Source organism: Haliotis rubra, unplaced genomic scaffold (genome assembly GCF_003918875.1).
Source record: "Haliotis rubra isolate DU_JTF1 unplaced genomic scaffold, ASM391887v1 Scf97, whole genome shotgun sequence".
Lineage (NCBI taxonomy): Eukaryota > Metazoa > Mollusca > Gastropoda > Lepetellida > Haliotidae > Haliotis > Haliotis rubra.
The window spans coordinates 1,810,337-1,829,715 of NW_025767712.1; the positions used below are offsets into that span (position 1 = coordinate 1,810,337).

At 39.3% G+C, this 19,379-nt stretch overlaps 1 protein-coding gene across 1 annotated transcript; it reads right to left on the reverse strand.

Annotated features, from left to right (window-relative positions):
* Window positions 1-663: 663 nt before the first annotated feature.
* LOC124265246 (angio-associated migratory cell protein-like) lies at window positions 664-19,378 on the reverse strand. Its single transcript, XM_046700035.1, is given in 12 exon segments — window positions 664-775; window positions 1,856-1,893; window positions 1,895-2,011; window positions 2,925-3,015; window positions 4,299-4,384; window positions 10,323-10,438; window positions 11,379-11,462; window positions 11,842-11,986; window positions 12,740-12,879; window positions 16,065-16,184; window positions 16,483-16,584; window positions 19,178-19,378. Coding segments are annotated over 12 exon segments (1,236 nt in total). The 5' UTR covers window positions 19,299-19,378; the 3' UTR covers window positions 664-699.
* Between the last annotated feature and the right edge of the window lies 1 nt (window position 19,379).

Genomic DNA, 19,379 nt, shown 5'->3' on the forward strand with positions numbered 1-19,379 from the left:
AGCAGTCCTGGCGTGCCAGTGATGATGCTGATAATGTGAAGCAATTGATCAATGGTACTTGAGCACAAGTGATCTGCATCATTTTGTTTGTTCGTTGTTTAACACTGTACTCGGCAATAATTGAGTCTGGACCAGATAATTCAGTGATTGACATCATGAGCATCGTTTCACAAAGGGATACAAAGACACTAGGGCTGGGATGGGTCCAGATTTTCTACCCGGGTACCCCACCCCCTATTACCCTACCTTACCCGGATAATTTCTTCAGCTTGGAGGTTAATATTTCGAGTTTTTCAATGTCTTAACCATGTATAATATTCAAAAGAAGTGACTGTAATTATGTCTAAATCTTTAAAGACAATACAACATTTTAATCCTGAAAGAATAACATTTAACATAGTTTAATCTATTAGTCACATGATCATAACGGGGTTGGTTATTAAGACGGGTACGGCGGGTCCAACTCATTACCCAGCCGTCCCGGGTATCCGGGTTACCGGTCCCAGCCCTAAATGACAGTGTCAACCAGGTCAGCAAGCCTGACCACCTGATCCTGTTAGTCGCATTCTGTGACGGGCATGGGTTGTTGAAGACCCAAATCGTCATGGATACCATGACAATAAGCACATAATGTTCCAGTAGAGAGACAACAAAAGAGTTTCAATATCTTTATAAAACATGACTGTACAAGCCGTGTCTTTATCCATCTGGTGACTTGATTGAGAACACTCTTGCTGTATGATCCTCACAAACGGTCAACAACTTGTCACCATCCCTGGAAATAGACAACAATCAGTCACAGAACATGGTACATCATTATGATCACCTAGTTTGAGCACAAATAACACAATTCTTGTCTTTTAGCAGCATTTAGAAGTTGTATATGGATGTCCTAGATATTCTAGTATCCTTTATGGAGGTTATAAACTTGATTATTCATTAGTTTTTAAAACTAACAACATGAGGGATCGGGACCATTACAGATCCCTTCATCAGGTGAACTGACAGATGAAGGGATCTGTAACACTATTCAAACGCTTTGAGCGGAAATAAAAAGAAGTTTAATCCATAAAAAATATCTTGGACAACACAATTCTTTATAACAGAAATAACACAAAATATCATAACAGAAGAGTCAGTTGTGCTTTATCAAAAATTGATTTTCCTCCATGACTTAAAATGATGACAGAAAGGTCACACACACTTAAAGACATGGGGGCATAACTCCGCTATGCTTACAACTGGGTCATTGTCACATGGAGAGAATTTAGCTGTGGATAAGGACACTATATTTTCATGGGTCTTTGTTCATAACAAGATATTGATCAACACTTAGCAGTGTCTATTTCTCAAACCGCCTAAGTATTTGCGCTTGAATTTATACCATCGGATAGAAAATACAACATTCTACATTTCTGTGTAATCTTATAGCTGTAGGTAGATTCAGTGCTGCATGAGCAAAATTGTCGCACAATGTTCACAACATCTATTTCACATTCATGCTAAACTGTTTCTCTTTGTAAAAGATGCTGCTTCTTCTGTACAAGGGGTGGTGGGGTAGCCAAGTGGTTAAAGTGTTCACTTGTCATGCCACAGGTCTAGGTTTGATTTCCCACATAAGTACAACGTGTGAAGCACATTGGTGGTGTTCATTGCTGTGATATTGCTAGACTATTGCTAACAGCAGCATACAACCATACTCACTCACTCTTCTTTATTTATCAAGAATATTTCTATGACATATGGGTGTTTATCATACTGGTCTTATGAAACTGTGCTTGAGAAAACACAACATTCTCATGCTCGTTTTATACAATCTGCATGCTATACAAACTAATTTAACAGTACAACTCACTCTGTGATATCAAAGTCCAGTATGGCAGCCGAGTGCCCCCGTCCAGCGGGTCTCCTCCTTGCCACTGCGAGCATCCCACATGCTCACCACTCCGTCCAGACTTGCTGTGTACACCAGTGGGGACGTCTCATCCCACTTCAGCTTCACGATACCATCCTGTACAACACCACAGGACAACAGGTATTTATGTCAAGGAAATTGTGTAATTGTGTTATTGCATATATCCCCACACACATACAGTGAAAGCTGTCTAAACCGGCACTCGTCGGGACTGAAGAAATAATCCGGTTTAGACAGCATGCTGGAGCTGACACGGTTACCTACGACTAGAACTGAATGAGTTATGTCACTTTCACATACATTGCTGGATCACGTGGTTATCTCAATTACTGCAAACATTGACAATAAAAGACAAAGATTTCAGCTCATATTCACTTATTTTACATCCCTCATGAGTGACAATTTTCACTAATTATATGTACAACTATAGCCATACTGAACTAAGATTAAATTATCTTTGTCGGCAACCATGTAGTGTCAGCGAAGGATTAATTGGTGACAATACACATCCGCCGACTCCTCGCTATGTGTCAGATTAGACAGCGCTGATTACTATATAAACACATATTCGGGCGGCTCATTTCATGCCGAGATCCAGAATTGACAGCTGCCGGTTTGCAGAGCTTGTAAATGAAGATAAATGTACTAGCCATGGATAGGACTGAGATTTTGTGCCGGTGTTGACAACTTGCCGGATTGCACAGTTGCTGGTTTTGACAGACTTCACTGTACCTCCCGTAATAATGGGGCAGAAAAGGTGTGAGCAAATAGGACTGGATCAGCTTATACAATTTCAATGGTTAGACATATTTTTGTCTCTATGTAGCTGAAATTCTTAAGTTAAAAGCAAACTGTACGCGACCAATTATCAGCCCCCTGCAGGTGTCTGTGAAATAGGAAAGTATCTAGCTCAATCAGAAACCTCCACAAAGATATCAGTCAGCAGATTGTAGGCATATTCCAAGTATTAAACAATGAGCTGTGATGATCAATAAAAGCTTCTACTCACACCATGGACACACTGGTGTCTGACGACGTGTGTGGAGATATCCCAGATGCTCATTACTCCGCCCAGTGTTCCTGTTGCTGCGTAGTTCAACCTGAAACATACACAGAGTTGCCTTTATGAGTTATATCACATGATGATTTTCGCCTTGATGGAATAAGATCAGATTTACACTTGGAGTGATATTTGTTTTTCTTCAAAATCCTATAATCAACTAATTCATTCTACCCACATAAGGAACTGAATCCGGGTCTTCAGCTCGACAAGCAAATGATTTAACCATTTGGCTACCTCACAGACCCTTTTCATTCATGATATGTTCTCTCTGCAATCAAATATTTTGTTGTCTAAACATAACATAGTTGCATGTATTGCCATACTGTTGCCTGCCGTCCTCAAACGGTCAGGGTGCCGTTCCACTAACCGATCTTAGCTCCTGCGCCAATCGTAAACCCCTATGATCCCAATCAGAGTGTGACGTTGTGATTGGCATACCTTTTCACTAACCGATCTTACCCAAGTCAATCGTTTAGTTAAAATCAAAAGTCCAAGTTGCTCACGACCAACTTATGATTGCTAAAATCAAACGTAGAGAACCAACATGGCGGCTTTCGTTATTCTATGTGAAGAAGAAGAGCAGGCATTCCATCGTGAGCGTGTTTTTCGAGACCGCTCACAGATACCAGATACATTATCTGATGATGTGCTTGTGGCGAGGTACTAAATGCCTTGTCTTGCTTTGTTTATGCTGATCGACAAGGTTCAGCCACATATTATGCCAGATACTAGTGCCCAGCGTTCACACGCACTTGCCCCTGAAACCAAGGTGCTCAAGGTGATTTCTCCTTGAAGGGTGGATTTTTTACATTTGGTTCCAAACTAAATGTACTTCCATTGTCTGTATAGATTATACAAAGGGAGATAACTCGTGCCTCACACTTTTCTATCTCTTGCACGAAAGAATCTTGATCTCAGCTAGGATTGGATCGTAAGATCAGGACCAGCTACATTCAGCCTTAGATCGGTTAGTGGAATGAGCATAACTTCTAGCTAGGACGATTGTAAAATTGGCATAACTTGCTTAGACTGATCTTAGATAAGATCGGTTAGTGGAACGGCACCCAGGTGCCTGGCTTTAATACAATATTACATTTGATTGACAGTTTTACAGGTCATAGTTTAAAACACAGGTTTTCAATGCACATTACACAACCCCTCATTAAATTGCTGCAGATGTGTAAACAATAACCAGCATCCACCTCTGATGTAAGGTGTGCTTGTAAATTGGGCTTAACTTTTACATGAACAAATACTTAAGGGACATTAGCATAAAATTGTCTGTAGGAGCACAAGACTTCAGCTGGAGTTGATACTTACACACCAGACAACCCAACACTTTCCACTGAATTTTCATCATCAGCTGATCCAATACGATGACTAGAACAGTCATAGGTAGATATCACCTGAAACCACAGACTTTTGTTACTATGGAAGCATTCTTGCTTGTCTGTTATTATCAGATGATTTATACAATCCAATAAGTATCTTGACGATATTGTTACAATACATTTGCAACACATATTAAGGTGACACTTGTCATGTCAAAGCGACACATTGCATCCTAACAGTAATATAGCAATGGTTCAGACAAAACATTTTAGTACACCTGCTTCAAGGAGACTAACCAGGAAATGAGAATGTGTGTACATATAATAAAACAGCATTGTTACTATTAATTTTTTGTACCATTATAGTAGATACCCTCTTGTATCACTGTTTTATGTTGATAAGAGCTTTTTTTTGCAATATGATGCAGTTTGGCATAAAGTATCTTCCACATGTTGAAGCACTGCTCATAAATGTAATTTTTAAGTAAAATTGATATTTTATACTTATCCTGACTCTATGTGAAGGGTAGTTGAACACTTGAATCCTTTGTAGTTCCCTAAAGCGGACGTAAAAGTACACTCACCCACGAGTTACCTCCCTTTCCCGCGCAAACATGTGTGACCTCTTGTGAGCCTTACTTGTCACTCTCTCCTGCATTTATCTGCCCATGTACCAGGATCTACTGTGAAATCCAAAGTGTTTCCAGCGGGGAGGTTGGGAGGGTTTCTCCTCATGAGTCAGGATAAGTATACAATATCAATTTTACTTTAACAAATTACATATTTTTCCTTATCCTGACTCAGGATCATTGCTTATAGAATCCTTCGGATTGGTGGTGGGTCAAGCCACTTCCTGGATTCATCAGCTGTCTTTAAATACGTCCTGTATCCCCCCATGGGAACTGCATAACGGCATTTCCTAGATCCTATTCTTCCAACTTCCGTTAAATCTCGGGGGTGGGTGGGGGGTGGCACTATCTTGTCATACTTCTCTCTCAGACAAGTTGAATCTTGTAGATTCATGTGGCTTAAGATATACTAGTATCTTCTTTTACTAGTTATCTATCACATACCATCGATTATGATAAGATCTTTATCATAAATGAGTTGCGACCCCTTAACTTACAGGTAAGATCTTTACCCGTACAGAGTCTTAAATCACTCATGCTAGCCTAGTCTAGACTGTGCGCATGGATTTTCAAACTAATACTTTTCCGTAGTAAAAGTTATCACCAAGTCAACGTGATAAAGGGTGAGATTTCCAACTCAGCGCCTTTGTGGAACCGTTAGTTGTTGTGCTACAATGAGTGGCCCAAACTGGTGAATGCCAGAGACGTCTTCGGTGGCTATGTCTCAGATGTAGTGATTGGCAAACACTGTATCCGACTTCCAGAAGCAGACTTTATAATTGATGATATAGAGCAATTTCCATGCAGAGCCAGTGTTGACGCCAGTGCTCTGACTTCATGTGGGTTGGAAGCTCTTGGAGGTTCTAGTCCTGCTGCTTTGTAGGCTCTTAGTATAACGGTTCTCATCCCAAAAAATATTGTTGTTCTTAAGACTTCCACTGATGTCTCCGTCGACAGGGGATGAATAGGCGCTTGAATTTTCGTCTCCTTGTTTTAGTCTTTTGAAGGTATATCTTCAAGGCTCTGATAGGACACAAGGATAAGTCCTGGGTGTCCTCTGAATCTAGGATCGTGGATAGCACTGGTACATGGAACTGTCTATCTGGTTGACCAGGTAGTTGATTCTTTGCAATAAAGTCCTATCTAAGTCTTAGATGAACTGCAGCACGGTGCCCCGTGTCGAATCTAGTTCGTCCAAAGTCCAGCGCATGTATCTCAGACATTCGAACTGCCGTGGCTAGGGCAAGTAGGAACAGAGTCTTCTGTGTGAGTCTCTTGAACGTAGTCTGTTCTAGAGGTTCGTAGGCATCACTCATGAGATGACGTAGAACTACATTTAGATCCCAGGCTGGTACTCTGAATTTCTTTTGCTGGTCCTCCAGTTTAAAAGATCGCAGCAGAGCAAGTAGTTCTGGTACTTTCGTCAACTTGATGCCTGACTTCATAGTGACGACTGTACTGATGGCTGCCAGATATGTGAATAATGTCAAACCTTTCAGATGTCTTGTATATCTAAGGTGACATAGATATTCCGCCATTTGAGGATGAGTAGCTTTCATAGCTGTGAAGCCTTTCTGCCTTGCATATTGTTCAAACTTCTGCCATTTGTCTACAAGTTGCGAGTAGATCTGCGTAACGCTAAGGTTACTGCTTTCGCTGCTCTGGCGGAATAACCTTCTTTTCTTCAGACAGGTTTTGATACGGTCCACACATGTAGCTGGAACAGTGTTGGGTTCCTGTGGACTTCTTTGGTGTGCGGATGTCTGAGTAGGTTCGGCCATTCTGGTAGTTTGGGGGTTGGACTTCCGAGGTCTTCTATTAGGTCTAGGAACCATACTCTCGCTGGCCAATAGGGCGTGATCAGAGTCAATTGTAGCACCTCTGTCTGTTTGATCTTCAACAGTACTTTCGGTAGTAATATTGTGGGTGGAAACGCGTATGCGTTTAGTCCTTCCCATGATGTGCTCAATGCATCTGTTGCCCAGGCTTGGGGATCTGGTACTGGTGAGACAAAAGTCTGTAGTTGTTTGTTGAACCTCATGGTGAACAGGTCTATGCATGGGGATCCTATTTCCCTTATGATGAGCCGGAATGCTTCTGTATGCAGCATCCATTCCGTGGGTGACGGATGAAGTGGTCGGGAAAGAGCGTCTGCTAGTACGTTCTTGGCTCCCGGTATGTGACACGCCTTTAACCAGATGTTTGCATCCTCCATGATGTTGAACAACTGGAATGTGAGCTGAAGTAGGCTTGGCGATCTTGTTGATCCTTGCCGATTTATGGAGAATGCCAATGTAGAGTTGTCCGTGTGGACCATCAGCATTCTGTTGTTCAGCGAGCTCGACCATAGTTGTACGGCGTTGATCGCAGCTTTCATTTCCATCAGATTCATGTAAAGATGCTGTTCTGTTTTCGACCATTTCCCTGATGCAACTTGGTTGTTGAGATGCGCACCCCATCCCTGTAGTGATGCATCTACGTAAAGATGTGTGTTGAAGGCCGGCTCTTGTAAATAGGTCCCTCTCGCAAACATTCGACCTGTGAGTCCACCAAAGCAGGTACGTTTTGAGGTTGTCTGGTAGCGAGATAGGGTCGACGCTGTCCAGATGTTTTGCCAGGAATCGTTGCAACGGACGTATTTGTAATCTTCCTGTGCGAGTCAAGTCCTGCGCTGAGGTTAGTAGACCGAGTGGGCATTGCCATGTTCGTAGTTTTAACGGAGAGATGACTGCTTGAGGAATCATGGCTTGTATCTTGACCAAACGATCTTCTGGGACCACAATCCGATTCTGTGTTGTGATAAATCTTATCCCGAGAAATTGAAGATCTTCTTTTGGTTCCAACTCTGACTTCATCAGGTTCACTAGCCATCCTAGTTGTGTGAGCAACTTGATTGTGAAGTTCAGCTGATGTCTGAGTTGATTGGCATTTTGATGAACCTGTATGCCGTCGTCCAGGTAAAAGGCACTGCTTAGACCTCGATGATGTAGGTAGGCGACTATGGGCTTGGTTATTTGTGTGAATAACCACGGAGCCGACGATATTTCAAACGGTAGGATGTTCCATTGGAAGTGCTGACCTCTGAATAGGAATCGTAGATATTTTCTTGATCGGATGTATTGGGATGTGCAGATATGCATCCTGAAGGTCTATGCTGGCCATATAATCTGCTGGATGGACGAGTAGTCTGAGTTGAGGTAGGTGGATCATTCTGAACCTTTCTGGTTTGAGTAGATAGTCTTGGTTGAATTTTTCGCATGTTGTAAATCAACCTGAATTTTCTTGGGTCTAGGAAAATTGGTAGAACTTCTGTGAGTGGATGCATTCTTCTTGTAGTTTGGCTTCTTGTAGTTTGTCTGCTTGCTCGTCTGCATAGTCGAAGACCATCGGTCTGAGGGTTAACGGTGGTGTGGCCTCTGTACCCTTCTCACATTACTTGTGAGACGAGGTCGTCCTCCATTATTCCCCAATTTTCCGACGAAAAGAGCTTTTCCTGCCTCTGAGGCTGGAGTATTTCTTCTCCTTAGCCTTCTGGATACCGGAATATTTCGACTTGCTGTTGTACTGCTGTGAAGTATGATGAATGACGTTGGCGAGAGTATCTATAGACTTGATCATCATAACTTCCCTTGAATCGTGAATAGCTTCCTTAGCTGCTTCATCTATCTCGCCTCCGAAGATAATGGGCGCCGCCCAAGGAGGTCTAAGTAGCCGTTGGGTAAATCTGTTGCTCCAGGAACATGATGCAAGTAGACCCTGTCTCCATATCAAGGTGAGACCCGCCGACGCTGAGGTCAAATGGTCCGATACAGAGTATTGGTCCTTCTTCTGAGTAAGCAGAGCCGATAGTATCATCTTCTTCTGAACTGGGGTTCTGGAACTTGTTAATCAATGCCTCATTGATTGCTCGGGATCTCGCTTGTCCGAAGAAGGATCTTCTTGTCGCGGTATCAAGTTGGGCCAACTTTTTGTCCTCCACCTTGTAGATCTTGTTCCGAGAGTCGTTGACTAACTTCGAATTCATATTCTCATCTAAGTCCGGCGCTCTCATAAAGGGGTCCATATGATGTAATGGGAATTTCCTCACATTAAATGATGGCAGATGCTGATTCTGGAATCTAGTAGCTTTCTCAAAAGCCGAGCGTAGGTTCGAAGGCACCTTGGATATAGGCTCAATAGGAGGGATCATCACCGAGTCGAAGTCATCCTTGCACATCTTATATGTATAAGCTTCATCCAATTCCTTGGAGGGAGACTCTAAGTTCAGTTCATTAGCTATCCAAGCTGTAACCTCCGCTTCTGAGAAGACGTAATCGCTGTGTTCATCAGATAATCGCTGAGAAGCCTTCACTAATCCTCCGTGATCCATCCCTTCGCTTAACTCCTGTCTCGAACTCCTGTCTCGTGAACGTTGCCTTCGTGAACTTCCTTCATCCTTCGAACCTTGCCTTTCTCATGAACCTTCTGAACTTCCTCTCTTTCGCGGGAATGTTCTCTCCGAGCGTCTGTGAGGGCTATGGGATCTAGATCTGGAATGGCTGGATCTCGGGAGGCTTGAGGGTTCGCAGACATAGTTCTAGTAGAGTTAGTGGTCTTCGCTAACCTTCCGCCTTCCTCCATGATGACAAGAGTCGCCAGATGATCGCCAACGTTGTCTTCAGATGCACGAAGAGGTCTGAGGGTTTGGCGAATGTTGATGGTTGATGTGAGGTTACATTACGATGAAAATATGTCACAAAACCAAACAATTTCTTCAAATTTTAAAAAAATAATACATGTTAGTTATAGCCAAATACCATACACAGCGTAATTTCGATAAATAGGATCTAAATATAAAGGATATATGCAGTATACGGGACTCCAGTACTCGCACAACCATCCACTTGGGCGAAAAGGGAGAGAGTGACAAGTAAGGCTGGTCACATGACTGTTTGCGCGTGAAAAGGGAGGTAACTCGTGGGTGTACTTTTATGTCCGCTTTAGGGAACTACAAAGGATTCAAGTGTTCCACTAACATTCGCATAGAAGAGGGAGATAAGCAACGATCATGAGTCAGGATAAGGAAAAATCAGTAAATTTGTTAAGATGGTCATCAAATTAACACCGAAAGGCTGGCAGACCCACAGTAACATGTGACCACATAATCAAGTCGCAATGGATTCCCTTGTTTCTTTCACAAGTCAGCAACACAATATCTTGATCAAATGTATTTTAGGACACAGACTATTAATAGAGAAAAAACTGTACCACCTCTATTTCTTCTCCAGGAGCAAAGAATTGTTTATCCAGAGTAAGAACAGAAATACAGAAACAAGTGAGCTTAACAAAGAGTTTAAATTGTGCAAAGAAATGACTTAATCTTCAATCTCAAATGCTTTTCTCACCTTTCCAGTCGTTGTGTTGATAAGTTTAGCTGTCATGTCGGTGGAGCCGCTCATTAGAAGGGAGTTATCCTTGCTGCTGTGTAGTGACACCACAGACGAATTGTGGCCATCGTTACCTGCAACACATCATCATGCATGCATGAACTTCTCACAACCTTATCAAAACAGCATCATGATGTACACTGAGAAACTACTCATGATAATAACATGTCCTCTCCGATGACCCCTCTTAAAATTAATGCTTGAAGTAAATGTTATTTAGTAACTCACCACAACAACTTGATTTCTGCTGTCATAGACATGATACCAACATGCAAGAACAGAGATATGTCATATACAGAGAAAGGGTCATAACTCTGTTGGTCAAGTCTTAGTTCAGACAAAGCTCCACACAGGGTGTGTGTTTACATAAAAAAGGTCCCAAGCATAACGTTTTTACATAAAACCAGAGGTCTCCTTCTATCTTAATAATGACATGGTATAAAGTGTAAGTCTGATTTCAGACTATTTAAGAACACAGCTCTTTTAATAATGATCCAAGAGGTCTAAAATTTCTTAAATTGATATATATTTCCAACCATTAACCCATACCACTACTTTCTAAAAGTTTGACCCTTTTGACTTAAGTCTATAGCCCTTTGACTTTGACTTTTTAATTTTGGCCCTTTTGACTTTTTTAATTTTGGCCCTTTTGTCCTTTGGCCCTTTTGACCTGTTCCCCTATCACTACTAAGGACACCTGGAATATTGCTAAAAAGGGCATTAAACTATTTCACTCATATAGTATCAAGAAAGGGCTTGTCTGGGTGTGTGTTTACACTACAGTAACATATTCATCATAGATTCCAAGTAACACTTAGTCACACATGATGGCAGTGCTGATACTTGTAGTTCAGTCAGCGCAGTGGAACAATACACATGATCAGCATTTTATCTGGTATTGATATGCCAATTGTCTCAATCTTGCTGACTGTTGAACTTTGGTGAAGAAACTATGACATAATTTAAACATAACAGATCCACGATCATTATTCAATAGTTCCTCTGAGGCTTTACCTGTGATAGTGTGCTGACAGTCTCCTGTCTTCAGATCCCATATCTTGATTACTCCATCTTCATATCCCACACCTGCTCGTTTACCTAAATATACATAAAAAAACTATAATGGAAACTAATTCATAGTGTAACAGCACCTTTTGGCCAGTCCATGCATACATTTGCCCATTTTTTGCAGAAATGAAATACAAAATATTTTTACTATGAAATTTGGTGACATACTAATATCAGACACAGTAAGGACATTTAAAACCGACAATTTATAATGTATTACCTGTTTTTCCAACATCATTCTAAATCAAGAAACATAAAACATTTATTCACTTTTGAGACCTTCTTGCAATCATAAAGCTGTATTACCTTATACAAACAATCATCAATTTTTTTTACTTTGTCTTGATATTAAGAGAAACTTGTGCAGCCAAACTATTTAAAGTAACTGCAGCAAGTTGTTCCATCTCACCATCTGGCATGACCACTCCACTGAGAGCTCCCGGACCATGGCTGCTGAATGTCTTGCAGTCGCCACCTGGTATCTTCCACATCCACACCTGCCCATCCACGGTGCCCACCAGGAGGACGTGGGCGTCATGGTGCCACTGCAACCACTGCAGACACAACCACAACCTTAATTGGAATGGAAATGAATACACTCGCCATGGAACAACTGACAGCTTGGCAACATGGGTACAGATCATTTGGGGAGGGTTATAGACGTGGATGGTGTATTTTGTGGGCAGATTTAGATACAGAAATCCAAATAGAGAGTATATTGGAGTGGGGAGAGGAAAGTTGAAAACACATATAGTGATTCTATCTACAAACCATTTCACTGGAGAAGACATGATGACAGAATTCACAAATTTAATGATTTATGTCTTGCCTTGTTGACCCGTGAAGATCCGGGTAGAATTGATCTTCAGTAACCCATGCTTGTCGTAAGAGGCGAGTAACGGGATCGGATGACCAGGCTCACTGCTTTGTTGACACATGTCGTCGTATCCCAATTGCACAGATCGATGCTAATGCTGTTGATCATTGGATTGTCTGGTCCGGATTTGATTATTTACAGGCTGCCGCCATATAGCTGGAATATTGCTGAGTGCGGCGTAAAACTAAAATCACTCACTCACCCTTGTCTTGTTTGTGTTGCTTCATAGTTAAACATTACGAACAGTATTCAGTGGGATGATACAGAAACTGTTTAGTATTTTGATCTGACGTGTAATAGACTGTTCAGTGTTTTGATTTGTCCTGTTGTACATAATGTATGACCTTCACATTGTGTCCTTGACATTGTGGTGGTCCACACCTCACTGCCACATATTGTATGACCATAACATTGTGTGAGAACGACTTACTTCCACGTCTCCTGCCTCAAATGACCACACCTCCTCCTTAGATTCCACCTTCCACACCTTGATCAGCCCACTAAGATCTGCAGTTGCCACATACACGCTGTCATGACTCCAGCCCACACTAGTGACAGAATCCTTGTGTCCTGGTGACAATACAACAATATATTCATCCAACAGCTGTATGGAAGGCAATCCAACGTGTACAAAAGAATCATCAAGAACAAAAAGTGAAAAAATTATTAATTTTTTTATCACTTTATTTCTTTTGATCTGGGTACATCATGCACATTTAACAAGTCAGCATATTTGTTGCATTATATAGGAGTCAAATTACAAAGTCATTATCTATGTAAATAGATTGTGGCAAGACGACCAAAATGAAAGAGAAAAACAATCTTGACAAATTCAGTCAACTTCTACAGTATGTAAGTTGGGATTAGTCAGAAGGTCAAAGGGGGCGTTCGGGTAGCCTAGTGGTTAAAGCATTGGCTTGCACGCCGAAGACCCGGGTTCGAATCCCCACATGGTTACATTGTGTGAAGCCCATTTATGGTGTCCCCCGCCGTGATGTTGCTGGAATATTGCTAAAAGCGGCGTAAAACCAAACTCAGTCAGTCAGTCAGTCAGAAGGTCAAAATGTGATCATGATGTCCTGATTATCTGTTCACTTCATTCTTCTTGTATCTTTTAACAGGGATGAATCCAGGGATTGTATATTGTGTACATAAATTTATAACTATCATTTTAATTTTATTCATATTTCAGGCGATCCAACAGATGACTTTTTCATACATTATATAAGTTGCAATTAGTTGTCAGTTCATCTGCATCTGTCTTGGCCTTAACTGTTCAGTTCTGTATCACAGGGCTGGTTCACTGTGTATTTGGTTAGGTCCCGTAAGACCGACCTTTGGATGGGTGTAAAAACAAACTGGTTGGTTTGCAGGGGTATGTCGTCAAGGTCAACTAGTTCTAGACAATGGGCAGTCAATGTTTTCACAACGGTACAGTTAATGCTAAACTGTTCACCGGAAAATAACTAAACAAGGATCACGCTGTAAAATGTCATTTTCAATGGGACAGTAATTTCTAGTATCTACATTATCTACTTTATATTAGGCAATGAGGAATATACAATATATCCTAAACCAAAAGTCACCGTGTTTTTTAATCTGATTGGTTGAAAAACATGATCGAATGGTATTTGATTCCTGGAAATTGCAAGACTATTCACTTAGGAGATAAACAACTTGTTGGAACCGATGAATTCCCATGCTTCAAATACTCAATAACACCCGGAAATTGGCCAACACATGATGTTTATCTCCTAATTCAAGATTGATTTTGCGTTTACTTTTTTTTTTAGCTTTTTAATAATAATCAGTATTTTGGTACAGTTGAAAAGATTTATTTTGACAGCGTAGTATAGAGATCCGTGGTTGTGGTCTCGAGGTATTTTAGAAATTATGTCGTTGAGACAGTTGAGGCTGTTGATCTGCAGTCTTTCTGAATGCATCTTCACGAGATCCCTTCTCCCCGTTTTCTCTTGTTCACAATGCACACGTAACCATTTATACATAGCCCTCGGTATCTTCCACCACGAGAAGTAGGAAGAAAGTAGTCTAATGTGTATTTGCCATAACTGAAGTTGTGCAAATAATTATAATTACCAAAATTCTCATAGCATGCAAGTGTATGTAAGAAACTGAATAACTCACTACTAATGAACTGAGTGAACTATATGTTTATATTATTAATGTGTCTTAATCCTTAAAACAACAACGATTATCACAACATGGAAACACTCACATAAGTATTTTACACATTTTACATTTTGTAGAAAAAGGTTGAATCCCTTAAAACAACAACGGGACTACCGGTGTATTTTTAAGGTTGAACTTACGGGACTACCCGGTGTATTTAAGGGTATTTGGATCGATCCATTTATCATTGCCTTTGGTATTTTAACAGACAGACAGACAGAGAAGTTTATTTCTCAACCATCCAACGGTGGTACATGAGAATATATAAATACATAGGTAAACAAATATATACATGGCAAGTGGCTGGACATGATCATTTGAATATTACTTAGTAAGCGATTTATACAATACATTCAGAAATGACTTTAAGTTCTTTAGATGTTTAGTAGTTTTATTACATAATAATTTCTTTAACATTGAATGTTTTTGGAGATCACACATATATGTCGCGAGATAGGTATTTCGCTGTTGGAGAAGGGTTTCACATCTAAAGAGATAGTGAAACTCATCCCCAACAACGTTAGCGTTACACAGCTTACATATTCTTTCCTCTTTCCTTCTACCTATGAATAGAATGCCATCGGTAGGTTTCAATTGGTAGGTTATTGTTGCAAGGACCTTTTAGGACCAGCTATGTTGTAAAAACTGATCTTTTAGTGACATTGTGGGGGTTTGAGAAAACCTCTGATAAACCGCAGGTATTAAGTATTCTTGTAACAAAAGATATCCATCGGAGTTGACAACCAAAGTTATTAACAGAGATAAAAGTATACATCAGTGAGGAGAGTTTACAGTATTGGTTATTTGTTGCTACTTTATGCCAAAAAGAAATAACTCGTTTGTATAATTTGATGTAGAGCGGTTCTCGGTCAAACTCGCCATACACCATAAAGTTTGGAGTGGAGCTTCGAAGGCCAACAGCAAATTTAACAAATCTGAGATGTACCTTTTCTATAATGTTCAGGTTTTCAAATCCCCATACTTCACATCCATGAAGGAGAATCGGACAATAGCCCAGATCCAGCTTCTCATTTGATTGGTTTAACTTCAAACATACTTCTCACCGCCATGTTACTACTAATCAGTTGCACAACACTGTCTCTCAAGACGACTGGTTAGAAATTTAAGTTTTGGTTAAAGGTTATAATTACATTTGTAATTGTTATATACATAGCAAATAGCAAATTAAACGCTAATAAAAATAACAGTATAACATAGGCATAAATATGTTCAAGATAGATGAAATGTAAATATTTATATACCGAAGATTTCTGCCTGCAACCCCTGTTTTTTATCACTCCTTGCCTAAGAATAGATGGGTTTTTTTATAGAAAGCCTACCCTAACTCTAACATAATGCTTAATCTAAACCCTACAGAATAAAAGATATTACACTCAAAACCTGTAGCCTGTGGTTAATAATGGACAGTAACACCAATATTTCATGACCGCAACATCTTATTTGTATGGTCTTTATTTATCTTATATAATGTATATCCAGCGTGTTCGATTTGCAAACATAGTAACTAATGTAAACGTTGTAGCTTATCTTGCAAAATTCCTTACCTGTACATTCAAACACGACCTGGCCTGTTTCGATGTCCCACACTAAAGCCTTGTCATCTTGTCCTCCAGTCACAGCCAGTGTACAAGTTATAGGGTCAACTCTCACACAGAACACAGAATCTGCAAGAAATCCAGATCAATAATTTAATGTCAGTAAAATGTAGTATTCTGTAGTGTTGAATTGACCAACTAATAAATACTTCTTAAAGGGTAAGCAATCACAAGAATGATTACCAACAAAGCAAGATAAGTACTTCTATAAAAACAAGGCAAAAATAAATCCTCTTGGATTTGAACTGCTGAACAATCGCAAGCATAACAGGGCTAAGGGAGGCTTTTTTTGTGTGAGGGTTCTTCACACTCCATTATGTCAAAGTTAAATTATGGATATTACAGAAACAAGGCATAGGATACTGACCTTTGTGCTCCTTGAAAACAACACCAGCATCATCAACATCAGCAACTATACCAGTGGCAGCTGCGCTCTCTCCATCCACCTCCATTCCATCATTGTCTTCATCTGGTAAAATATTTCAACTTATTAATATTATGCAAGCATTGTGTACAATACTATGTGACACATTTGGAACACGCTCATGGTGACACGTGTGTTTTCACTGTGTGAACAAAGAACTGATCCCCATGAATATGGGTGCCAGTCAAATCGCCCCAGCTACAAAACGCCCCAGCCAATTTGGTCAAAATGCCCCAGATTTTTGGTCAAATCGCCCCAGGTTTGGTCAAATTGCTCCAGGGGGGTAGTCTGGGTAAATTGGTTAAATATATGCCACAAATGCATAGTTTTTGTCAACTTCCATATTATATTCTATCTATAATATTATATAGTAATATTACTGATAAATTTTCTATTAGAAAACTGATAAGACCAAAAGTAATATTCATGTAGACAACACTGTAATACCAATTATTTGTGGTAAAGAAGTACAAGAGTAAAATGAAAGATTTGTATAATATGTTTATTGGCTGTAAATAGTCTTTGGTCAACAAATGGCATTATGTAATCACAACAAGTATGGTATCATATTTATTATTTAAACATATTTATTTCCAAAGAAAGGAACCGGATTGGTAAACAAGCATAAGCTTATATGAATACCGCTCTGGGATACAATGGAAGGAAGAATAAACTCGTCATAGCGAATGTACAATGTGAATGATATATAAATGTTGCAAAAACGAGAAATAACGCCAATCATTGTTAAACGGTATATGTCATATAAACAAAATATTTTGGATCAAATCTGCCTGTTAAATTTATAAAAGAGTGCACTGAAATTAAAAGTTCATTGTTTACTATTGAGGAGCAGCATTGGTTTCCAAACAAAATTGATTTTAGGTCACCACCCAATTTTAATATATTTGATGAAAACTTTGGTACACGTTTCTGCCAAATTATCCACTCACGCCTCAGACTTGGGTGCAGTAATTTGAAAGCACATGTTTGAACGGCACATTTCAATTGATCCATTCTGTTCCTGTGGTCACCCCTATGAGGATACTTTACATTACTTCTTTACTTGTCCTAATTATTCTAACATCAGACATCGCATGTATTTTTACGAACATGGATATAATTTAAATTCTGTCCTAAATGGTAATCCAAACAAAAATGTACTTGTAAATTCTTTCATACTACAATCTGTCCATACTTTTATAATAAAATCGCATAGGTTTGATAAATGATTAATAATGTTTAATACGCAGGTTGCCTGCTTTCCTATCATGCTGCATATTATTTAATATTTGTTTTATTCATGTATCAATGAAATGGAGAGGTATTCAAATAAGCCATTACGGCTTGTTTACCAATCCTAGTTCAATATATTTTGAATAAAATATGTTTACACTATTTTAGGTCAAATCCTTTAGTATAAAAATACATAATTTGACGTATATCATTGTAAAGAGTACATGAAAAGAAATAGTGAGCAGAGTCTTCATAGTTATGGCCACAAGAGCAAGATGATGTCAGAGATATAAATCTTTCATATTTGTGCGCATTAAGGTCACTACATTCAAGTTGGAGACGAGAATGTATGATTAGACAAAATCTGCTACAGAAATTTAAGTCAAAATGACTGTAGATATTACAATCGTTCAATAGGTGATTGTCAATTAGTGAATATGTTTTTATAGCCTGAAATGCTCATACATTTGAGCCTCAACATTTCCTTTAACTAGCATTGAATGTCAATTAGTGAACATGTTTTAATAGCCTGTTTTTATCCACACTGTTTGACAAGATTAATTAACAAAAGCTCTAGATTGTTTTGATAAGTATTGTACCATACTTGCTGACAAAAACTATGCATTTATGGCCAATAAACATTTTATACAAACATTTCATTTTATTCTTGTAATTCTTTGCAAAAGCATTAATAACATGCAAATAATTGGTATTATAGTGTTGTTTATACATGAATATAATACTTTCGCTCTTATCAGTTTACTAATAGAAAATCTATCAGAAATATTACTATATAATATTATATTTAACCAATTTAAATACATTGGGGCATTTTGACTACTCCCCTGGGGCAATTTGACCAAACCTGGGGCGATTTGACCAAAAATCTGGGGCGTTTTGTAGCTGGGGCGATTTGACTGGCACCCATGAATATAACCATCATAGCAAAATGTTACTTATTTTTAAGTGAAACTTGTTCTTTAGCAGCATGATCACACTATCATGACCATGATGACGAAGGAAATTGTGAATATAATGTTAGTATTATTTGGTCAGCATCATCGTGAGTACAGTTGTGGATGAAAGGTACATGAAAATATTTAAATTAACATCTGACTGAGAATCAATAGTCTTAAAAAAATCCAAGAAAGTTGTATTCTGCACCATGTTTATTTTCGACTTTTAGTCAAAACGTCCTGCCCATCCCTAATGATGAAGCTATTTTGACATCTTGATGTCTGGTGAATATTCTTTTTGGTTTTGATACATGTCATGTCCGAACATCCAAACTAACGCTACTTACCAAATTTCCTGTTCGGGATATTACCTAACAACAAAAGTACGACGGAAAATGTTTGGTATGTATTTTTTTTAAAAATAACACCATCTCGAAAATTGAACAAACCGTCTGAATCTGGGTGAGGATCATCATCATCCAGATCAATTACTTTGACAACATCTTCAAGATTTAAGGCAAAGCTTTCAAAATCCTCTTCGTCAATCTCGTCAATATTCCGGTTACTCATTGCACTGGTTTGTGTATTTTACGATATATTATGGCGATTCATTTCCTCCTGACATGTGTTATGATTGAATACTTCCGGTTC